This window comes from Natrix helvetica (genome assembly GCF_964273705.1).
Source record: "Natrix helvetica genome assembly, chromosome: Z".
Lineage (NCBI taxonomy): Eukaryota > Metazoa > Chordata > Lepidosauria > Squamata > Natricidae > Natrix > Natrix helvetica.
Window position 1 is genome coordinate 5,180,318 of NC_138554.1, and position 10,733 is coordinate 5,191,050.

Consider the following 10,733-nt stretch of genomic DNA (forward strand, 5'->3'; position numbering starts at 1 on the left):
TTCACTTCTTGGACTTACTTCACAGCCCAAGGACCTGCTGATACAGTTCTACAGAGGAATTATTGAGTCTGTCATCTGTACCTCTACAACTGTCTGCTTTAGTTCTACAACCCTATAGGACAGACACAGACTTCAGAGGATAATTAGAACTGCAGAAAAAAACAATTATTGCCAACCTGCCTTCCATTGAGCACCTATATATTGCACGAGTCAAAAAAGGGGCTGTGAAAATATTTACAGACCCCTCATATCTGGACATAAATTGTTTCAACTTCTACCCTCAAAACGATGCTATAGAGCACTACATACCAAGACAACTAGACACGAGAACAGTTTTTTCCTGAACACCATCACTCTGCTAAACAACTAATTCCCTCACCACTGTCAAACTATTTACTAAGGCTGTGTTGCTATTACTATTAGTCTTCTCATCACTCCTATCACCCATCTCCTCCCACTTATGACTGCAGGACTGTAACTTTATTTCTTGTATTCTTATTATTTATATTGCTATTGCTTATTGCTGATTACTGATTTGTACCCTCTGACTGTCATTAAGCGTTGTACCTTATGATTCTTAGCAAAAGTATCTTTTTATATCTTTTTACGTATACTGAGAGCATATGCACCAAAGACAAATTCCTTGTATGTCCTATCATACTCAGTTATTCTATTCCATTCCATTCCATTCCATTCCATTCTATTCTATTCTTATTTCTATGTAAGGCCTCTAAACTAAATCTTTTTTTCACTCTTCCCTCTGGCTCTACTAGTCTTCTATAAAAATAAAATCACTCTTCATTATAGTTATTGGGAAGCAAGCCTTTTGAACATAGGATGAGGCAGAAGCAAGAATACATTTCATTTCACTAAATTTCTCATATTAATATCTGATGACTGGTTGCAGTGGATATTGATTTATTAGGGAGTGAATAGTTATGACCCAGCAAGCAAGCTTTTTTAAAAAAGTTACAATTAAATGTACAGGATTCACAAAATCAATGAATTTTACATTTGAAAGAACCTTAAAAAATCCAAAATTGATTTTCTCTGATATTGTGTTAAATATATGTTCCTAAAACAATAATCAGCTTTTTATTGTATTTATGCAATACTTTAGGAGCTGAAAACCATGAAAATGTCTCTGCAAACATTCGACTTTGAGTCAATATCTGAAATATCCTAATAGTAACAAAGAAAATTAGACTCTCAAAGTCAAGCGCAATGGATATGTTGAAAGGGAGAAAAGATTAAATTAAAGAATCTTGGAAAATGGTGAAAATAAAGCTGCATCAGTACTGATTTTGGAATCATAATAAATCTTAATGATCATAAATATCCTACACAAATCTTTCTTTGAGATAAGTTAAAATATTCCTACAACTTTATATATGTTTCCTGTAAATAGTAGTCTTTCTATTCCTTTGGGGGGGGGGATTTCTTTGAGCCAGAAATATAACATGCTACTTTCTCTTTATGAGTTGCTCCCTGTGGTTGAGGTCAGGGTGAAAAACAATGATGTAGCATTTTGGGAGGAATATGCATCCCAGTAAAGCAGCGCTGGAGGCCAAGATGGAGAAGACCTCCACAGCTACCATGGCTTTTCCTTTTGTGCTCAGATAGGCTGGAAAGAAGGAGATCCATACACTGCAGAAGGCCAACATGCTGAAGGTGATGAACTTGGCTTCGTTAAAGCTGTCAGGTAATTTACGGGCAAGGAAAGCCACAATAAAGCTGGCAATGGCCAAGATACCCATGTAGCCCAAGACACAGTAGAAGAAGAAAGCTGACCCCTCATTGCATTGTAAAATCATTTCTTGGAGCTCTGATTTCATGTCCAACTCAGGAAATGGGGGAGATGTTAACAACCAAATTATACAAATACATATTTGAATGAGAGAGCAGGACAGGACAATAGAAAAGGCCAATCTTTTTCCCACCCATCTCCTCATATGAGAACCAGGTTTAGTGGCCATGAAAGCAACAACCACAGTGATAGTTTTGGCCAGTATACAAGAAATGACCACTGAAAAAGTGATACCAAAAGTTGGTTGTCGGAAAAGGCAGGTCACTTTGCCAGGTTGGCTGAGAAAGAACAAAGAGGAGAGAAAACAGAGCAGAAGAAAGACAAGGAGGGTGTAGGTGAGGGATCGGTTGTTGGCTTTGACAATGGGAGTATCCCTGTGCTTAATAAATGTTGCAAGTACCCATGAGGTCAAGAAGAAGAAACCAAGATCTGCTGAGGCGAAACCAATTCCTAAGTTTTCGTCAAAAGTTAGAAACACCACCAGTTTCGGGATACATCCATTCTTTTCTTTATTTGGATAATGATCTTCTGAGCATTCAAAACAGTCATCCATATCTGGAACGAAAATCAAGGGATTTGTCATCTAGGCATTCCATAACATTCAAATTACTTTCTAAATGGGTGCCAGTTGTTATTCCTTTGAGTTCTTCCCACTGGTTACCAGATGGATCATGTTTCTATGAAAATTCAGTTCAAAGCAGAAATGGAAGGAAATACAACCCTTTGTGTCATTTTAAATTTTATTGCAATGTAGGCCATTTGGACTTTCCCCATTTTTTCCCAAAACATGGAGAAGAAAACTCTGGGGATATATTTAAATCTCTAGTAACAGAGTGTATTGACCTGAACAACAGATTGAGAGTCACAGCTATAAAAATGAATATTCATCTTGAAGATGTACAAATATTAGTTATTTGCACAATAAGATAGGGTATTACAGCCTGCTTAACTTTACTTACATTATTTATTTATTATATGGTGATACATTAGCCAGGAGACAATAATGCTGATACAGGGTAGTACTTTGGCTGCCTAAGATTGCTAGCTCTGTTTGTCTATGACGATTCTCAGTCACCCAGGTCGTAGTTGTCCCAAAGGTGCTTTTTCAAGAGGCAACTGGACTTTCTTCTTTTTTTCTTTGAATATATTTCACTTCTCCTCCAAGAAGTTTCTTTAGCTCTGACTGCATAGTGGGGAATGGAAGGAGTTATATTCTTTGGAGACAGCTGGTCATTAAAAATCACCTTTGGGACAACCATGATCTGGATAACTGAGAACATCCAATGACATTTAGCTGTTGTGGCCCAGCAGGATCCGGTTGAGCTGCTGATGGACTCAGATAGTGAGGAACCATATGAGTATGCCCTGGATGATGTGGAGGACCCTGTGCAGGGTTCAGACTCAGAGCAGGGACCAGAGAGGCTGGTTGGCCAACAGGAGGTGCCTGAGGCATGGAGCAGTGGGGAGGATCAAAGGCAGTTTGTCCCTGATGCTAGATTGAGAAGGGCTGAGAAACGAAAGCAGCAACTCAGTAGGCAGACTCACAGAAGATGATTAAGCACAGGTGGATGTGGATTAGCCCCTCCCAAGAGAGATTATAGGTGAGGCACTGGGAGGGGACATTTGCATGAAACAACCGTTCAAATTAGTAGTTAAGAAAATCTATGTATTCTAGCTGTGTCTGCTCATTTGGACTATCTGCGTTACTTCATTTGAATTATCTGGGTTGCTCTATTGAACGTGAGTTGTCTGGGCCCTCAGCCAAAGGATTTGTTATCTCGGTAATTAAACAGTGGCAAACAGCCAAGCCTGTGTTCTGGTTTATTCACAGGCATTGAGAGCGGGGTCAGAACATTTAGCTATGCAGTTTGGGATGATCATCCTTCAAATGGTGTGGGAGTATGAACACATTTCCAGCAAAATGTTGCAGATGACAGGGACCATTTGTGCTTCAGTTTGAGAAGCAGACAACAGAGACTCATCCCCAACAGCCTGAAGGGGACACAGGTCAGAAAGGAAGACAGTTGCAGAAAGCACAGCTCCATACACACAGTCCTTTCAGCAGCTCCAAGAAGACTCGATACCAATTTGCACTAGTCAGGTGACCCTGAGGACACAAGCCAAACCTTCAAGTGTCCTCAACAACTCTCTAAAAGAATGCAAATGACCAGCTGTCTCCAAAGAATATAAATCCTTCCATTCCGCACCATCCAGTCAGAGCTATCCTTCCATTCCCCAACATCCAGTCAGAGTTGAAGAAGCTTCTCGGATGAGAAGTGAAAGATCTTCAAAGGGGGCAAGCTAGCTCTGGACCAGAAAGGAAGTTGAATGGCTCTCCTCCCATCTCTCTACCAAAGCTGCCTCGCAAATGAGCATCATAAATGGGAAGTGCAGTGCCAGCAGGATTCTTACCGTCCACATGAAGTGCCAGCTCGTCTTCCCACTGAAGTGGTACCTATTTATCTACTTGCATATAGCATGCTTTTGAACTGCTAGATCGGCAGAAGCGGAGACAAGTGATGGAAGCTCACCACACCACACAGTCACTGGTGGGATTCAAAAATTTTTACGACTGGTTCTCTGGGCGTGGCTTTGTGGGTGTGGCGGGGGAAGGATACTGCAAAATACCCACTCTCAAAATGCCCACTACCGGTTCTCCAGAATCTGTCAGAACTAGCTGAATTCTGCACAAAGTGCTAGGACTCAAAGCGTTGGAGTTTAATTACCTTCTCCAGCATTATTCAGCCATTGAACCACTGCTCCTCTTTGTTTGCTTAAATCAACCTATGAAAACTTCCTGGAATGTCTAACCTACCCTTTTGATTTGAAATCTTCCCTTCTGGACATGGGATGCAGTCATAACAACAGAATTGTTTTCCTTCAGCCTCCTTCTTCCAGTATCCAGGGGAGCAATAGTCATTGCACAGAGAAATTGGAAGTACCTGGTGATAAAAAATAAAAGGTCTTTTGCGAAGGAAGATTTTTCAAAAAAAATAATATTAATGCTAAAGGATCCAATCTGATTCAGCAACTGGGACCACAGGTTGACCAGTGACCGACTTAGAGTAGATTCTTCAACATTATCCCAGGACAACTTCATTCATGAGTTATTCATCAATGTCTTTAATTGGGGGAAAGAATTCTTTACTTCTCAAAGGGCTACTGAATATTATCTAGCTGGATTTATATTATACATTAAAAGTTGTAGCAATGACAATGTTTGAAAAAGGCAAGGTGAGTGGATTAATATGCAAGATGACCATGCTATGGAAATAAGGCAATGTCCATAATTTGAAAGATAACTGCAACCAAAAACAAAACCTGACTTTTACATTGTAAGGTCATTTTGTCAATTTCATTAATGCTTGATCATGGGCCACATTTGCTCATTGTATTCCATTTTTTTCTGACAAACATAAAAATTAGATTTCTAAAGAGACTTTGGTCAGTGTGATTTAAGAGGCCAAGGCCTCTATTTGCAATCATAATAGCTCAAGATATAGTCCATTAAATGAGTCCATGCCTGATTAAAAGCTGGGTGCCAGACAATCAGATCTTCATCAATGAATAATTCTTTGCCTGTTGGAGAACTCGGATCTATTACTCCAACTCTCACTCTTTGAAAAGACCGATTGGGAAATGTGATGAGGTTGATGATATCAAATCCACCCATTACGTCCCCATTTTCATTTAGGGAAACTTTCTCTCCAGCCGAATTATTAATAGAAATGCCATGTAGAAATGGATAGAGCTATGTCAAAGAGAATGAAAAAAAAAAAAAAGAGAGAGAGAATTGGAATGATAATACAGGTAGCCCTCTATGTTGTTGTTGTTTTAGTTGCAAAGTCATGCCCAACCCATCACAACCCCATGGATAATGTTCCTCCAGGCCTTCCTTTACTCTACCATCCTCTGGACTCCATTGAAGCTCACACCTACTGTTTCGGTGACTCCATCCAGCCACCTCATTCTCTGTCATCCTCTTCTTCTTTTGCCCTCAATCGTTCCCAGCATGAGGCTCTTCTCCAGGGAGTCCTTCCTTCTCATCAGATGGCCAAAGTATTTGAGTTTCATCTTCAGGATCTGGCCTTCTAAAGAGCAGTCAGGGTTGATCTCCTCTAGGACTGAGCGATTTGATTGCCTTGCAGTTTAAGGGACTCGCAGGAGTCTTCTCCAGCACCAGAGTTCAAAGGCCTCCATTCTTTGACGCTCAGCCTTTCTTATGGTCAAAACTTCACAGCCATCCATTGCAACTGGGAAAACCACAGCCTTGACTATACACACTTTTTTGGCAGGGTGATGTCTCTGCTTTTTAGCATGCTGTCTAGATTTGCCATAGCTTTCCTCCCCAGGAGCAAGTGTCTTTTAATTTCTATTTACTCTATTTAGTTTCTATTTATTCTATTTATTTATTTCTATTTATTCTATGTAATCTTCTGTTTACAACAGTTCATTTAGTGACTGTTCTAAGTTACTGTGGCACTGAAAAAGAGACATGACCTGTGACATGTTTTCACATTTATGATCTTTGCCACCTTCTGACAAGCAAAATCCATAGGGAAGCCAGGTTCCCTTAACTGTGTTACTTAACAATATAGTAGTTTCTTGATGTTCACAACTAACTGGATTTTATAAGCAGAAAATATTAAGTCTTTCCTCCATAGGTCAACTCATAAAGTTGCCATGGTGAGGAAAGGGGGCGGGGAGTGCATTCCATGCATACCTTTGGCTAGAGTCGGATCTCAGATTACTACAGTAGGCTTATGAGGTGTGCACCTCATTGGTGAATGTGATTTATGTCACAGACTGAGGGGACGGAGGAAACAGGGGTAAAGTTCCGCCATAATTAAAATGAGATCAGATCTGACTGCAATGAGGTATTGCCAAAATGGTTCCCCCACAATAAATGACTGGTTTTCTTTTGAAACTTGGCTCAAGGCTCATGAATTAATTAGGGCATCTTACAGAAACCTGACAGACAGTCAGATCTGTTCTCATAATTCTAGATCAAATTGCTCACTGAGGTAATAGAAATGTCCAATGCGGAGAGAATACCTGCCAAGGCTGCAGATGTGGAAGGTCAGTTTTTTTACTCATCACTGTATTTTTCTTATTGAATCTTGACAAAAATAGAACTTGCAAAGCATGAGCCACAGCATAAACAGCATTGTAGATGCTGTAGCTTTGGCCGGTCATCTCCATTTCGAAGGCAGGTCCAGGAAGATCCTCCAGCTTCATCTCTCCAGTGCATTTCCTACCATGCATTTCTTGTAACTCTGGTTTTGGAAATGAACAATCAAATGCTTGTTCCCAAACATCTTGCAGAAACCCATCTCTGGAGACTGAATGAGGTTTGATGGTCTGAAGAAACTCCTTGAAACCTGCAATTGCTGCTGAATGAACACTGAAGGAAAGAGCCCCATGGAACATCTGGAGATCCCAACTGATTTGAAATCCTGATAATATGAAATCAACCTGTGCAGTCGTGATCCACACCTTTCTAAATAATGCCGTTTGCTTGTTTTCAGGATCTGCCACAAACATGATAGCTCTCAGCCACGCAATTGCCTGAGATTCTCCATAGACAAGCAATGTGGTGCTGTTGCTATTCCTCAAATTAATGAAAATACTTGAGATTACGTGATAAAATTCTCCATAGTCTTCTACGTGGCTTAGTTGTGCAAGCCTTTCTATGAACGATGAGCAGATACCGTTCTGTGAAAGTAAGGGCTGCATTTTCTTTAAGAAACATTCTCCATTATTGTTATCCATAGTAAAAATCCCAATCCATGTCCACCTGAAATGATGAAGCAGTTGGATAATTCCAACATATTGATGGTCCTCTTTGGGGACCATGAAATTAAGTGAAGATCGCTTGCTGGTTGGAAACTCCTCTTGGGCTAATGAGCCGTATGTCAGCTGAAAGAAAGCAGAGTAATATTCTGTAGAATTGTTACCTCAAATCCGAACTTTCTGGACCTAGTTTTCCTGTAAACAATATCCAAGAAATTATTTTCCCCTCTGTTTTGTTTAAAATATTAATATAGAATAGAATTTCTATGAATTATTTCAGACACATTACAATACCATATTTTTTGGACTATAAGATGCACCGGAATATAAGATTTTGAAGAGGTAAATTAAAAAAAAGTTTTTGCACACTGCAGGCCTCCCAAACCCTCTGCACACCTCATTTTTTGCAAAGGAGGCTGGGTTTCATTAGGCCAAAAACTGCTGTATTCAGTGTATAAGTGATACACTGTGTATAAGTGATACAGATTTTTACTCTCTTTTCTGGGGGGGAAGGTGCGCCTTATACTCTGAACAATATGGTAATTCATTTGGTTGAACAAATCTTTCCTCTTCTTCTATGATTGGCATTGCAGTTTTATAAAACAACTGATAAGTATTATACCTCAAGGTATGCAAGGTCTTACAAATCTAATACACATTTGTATTTATATTTATTATTTTCCTAAACATGTGCAAGGTACCAGGTATAAATATAAACATTGACCGTTGACCACTCTGTTGCTGAAGTCATATTTCCTGCATTTAGGTTTGGAATGGTTTACCTTGAGTTTGTATCAATTGTTTGCCTGTGTATTATTGAGGTTGAAGCTGAAGCTTTACTTGACAAGTAAAATGTTGTAGCAGACAATTCTGTGTACTGTGCTTAGATCATACTGCAGGCGACACAGTTTCAGATTGCCCAAGCCCAACATTTCAAGCCTGGTGGCATAAGGTATTCTTTTGTGAGTAGAGGAGTGGAGTACTCTTCTCATGAAATACCTCTGGACTCGCTCAATTGTATTAATATCTGATACACAGTGTGGATTCCAGGCAGATGAGCTGTATTTGAGAATTGGTCTGGCAAAGATTTTGTATGCCCTAGTTAGTTAATACATTGTTACCAGAAAAGAAGCTTCACACAATTAGATTAACAATGCTTAATGCCTTTTTTGGAATGCTGTTACAGTGTTAGTATCTGATTCTATACTACATACATACATACATACAATATTAAAACAGTGTTAATATCTGATTCTCAGTAATTATGCGATAACAACAAGGCACAGAAATTTTTGACTCATCTTCTCCGTACTGACCTGTGGAACTTTGTAGAAATCTACAACTTCAGCTACATTAGATGATGTATCAGAACCTAATCCTCCAATGATGGCCATGAGATTCTTCTGGCGATCACATTTGTAGTTAGGGACAAAGTCCCGGGATTTGAAAAGGAGGTCCAGAATAGTGCGACAGGTCATCCATGGATTGTGGTAACTATCATAGATGTGGAACCCAAGAGTGATGTTAGGTAAGATCTGGGGGTCCTCATTGATCTCCTTCACAGCAAAGGCCAAGGCGAGGACGTGTTGGTAGAATTTGGTTATTACACTGAAAATAGATTGAGCACACCTTTTCAAAGTAATGATAATTTATAATTTTGCAAATTATTTTTGGATGGTCATTACATAACTGACCACTGGAAAATCTATTTCTGATTGAAGGATTAGTTAACTTTATAATCAGTCCAAATATACTTTGAACACAATTTATTTCCTTTAATATTTTTTTCCAGAAAGGTTATCATTATAAAACATACTATGTTAATTTCTGAAATTTTAACTTCAGTGTTGAGTTTAAACTAGAATGATGTGGCTTTGTTATTTTCTCAGTTGATTTGGTTTTCTAGGAAATTTACTGAATTAGAAAGAAGTATAGATTATGGCTGAGATTTTTCTCTAAACCCAAACATCTTGCTCATCTGAATCTTCTCAGTTCTGAAGGAATGCTCCATGAGTGCTCATAATTTTAAGTTCCCCCAGATTCAATATCTAAGGTGTGTCTCTACTTTGGTTGCAGCAGATAGAAATACTAAAACATCTTTACTCTATCCTACCATTCCTCAGGGGCACAGTGGCTCAGTGGCTAAGATGCTGAACATTGTCGATTATAAAGGTTGGCAGTTGGGTGGTTTGAATCCCTAGCATCGCGTAATGGAGTGAGCTCCCTTTACTTGTCCCAGCTTCTGCCAACCTAGCAGTTCGAAAGCACGTAAAATGCAAGTAGAAAAATAGGGACCTCCTTTGATGGGAAGGTAACAGCATTCTGTGCGCCTCTCTGTATTTAGTCATGCCGGCCACATGATCACAGAGACATCTTCGGACAGTGCTGGCTCTTTGGCTTTGAAATGGAGATGAGCACCGTCCCCTAGAGTCAGGAACAACTAGCACATGCCTTACCTTTATCATGCCTTACCTCCTTAGTAAAATAGAATGCCAATCGATTTAACTAAGTCCCCATATTTACAGTACGTGTATGGAGATTCTCAGTTATCCAGGTCAAGGCTGTCCCCAAAGTCCTTTTCCAATATTTCACTTCTCATCCAAGAAGCTTCTTGGATGAGAAACGAAATCTTTTCAAAGCAAAACCCAAGAAAATCCAGTTGCCTTTTGGAAAAGCAAAGTTGCCTTTATTTTTGTCTCGTGAAATGTGGCTGGATTTTTTTTTTTTTAGCCTTCTTCTTTTGGATAATTTCCATGCAATCCAATGTGCTTTACTTACAAGAACGTTGAAGGTTTCCCCATTCTCTCACCACTAGAAAACTTCCAAAACACAAAGAATCCTTACATTTACCTGAAAAACTCTGCATTTTCTCTACAAACAGCTATTAATCATATAAACAATTCTTTGCTATTGTAGGCATAAGTCAGTTGATTCAAAGGAAAATATTTACATTAGTGAATCATGAAGGTTGAGAAAAGGATGCTGTTTGAATAGAGTTTGATAGAAATGGTAAATCAAGTGGGACATCATCCCGCCGATGATGAGGTCCCCAGGTTGATACCACTCATGTGGAACAGGGAAAGCATCACTTCCACGGCAGCTCAGAGTAACTGCTTTGTGCATCAGGATACCA

At 39.4% G+C, this 10,733-nt stretch overlaps 1 protein-coding gene across 1 annotated transcript; it reads right to left on the reverse strand.

Annotated features, from left to right (window-relative positions):
• Positions 1 to 1,463: 1,463 nt before the first annotated feature.
• LOC309381840 (vomeronasal type-2 receptor 26-like) lies at positions 1,464 to 10,401 on the reverse strand (the record flags this gene model as incomplete). The annotated part of the gene is made up of 6 exons (XM_081933125.1): positions 1,464 to 2,362; positions 4,623 to 4,749; positions 5,331 to 5,558; positions 6,863 to 7,726; positions 8,917 to 9,208; positions 10,379 to 10,401. 6 exons carry the CDS (start codon positions 10,399 to 10,401, stop codon positions 1,464 to 1,466), a joined length of 2,433 nt encoding a protein of 810 aa, XP_081789251.1.
• Between the last annotated feature and the right edge of the window lie 332 nt (positions 10,402 to 10,733).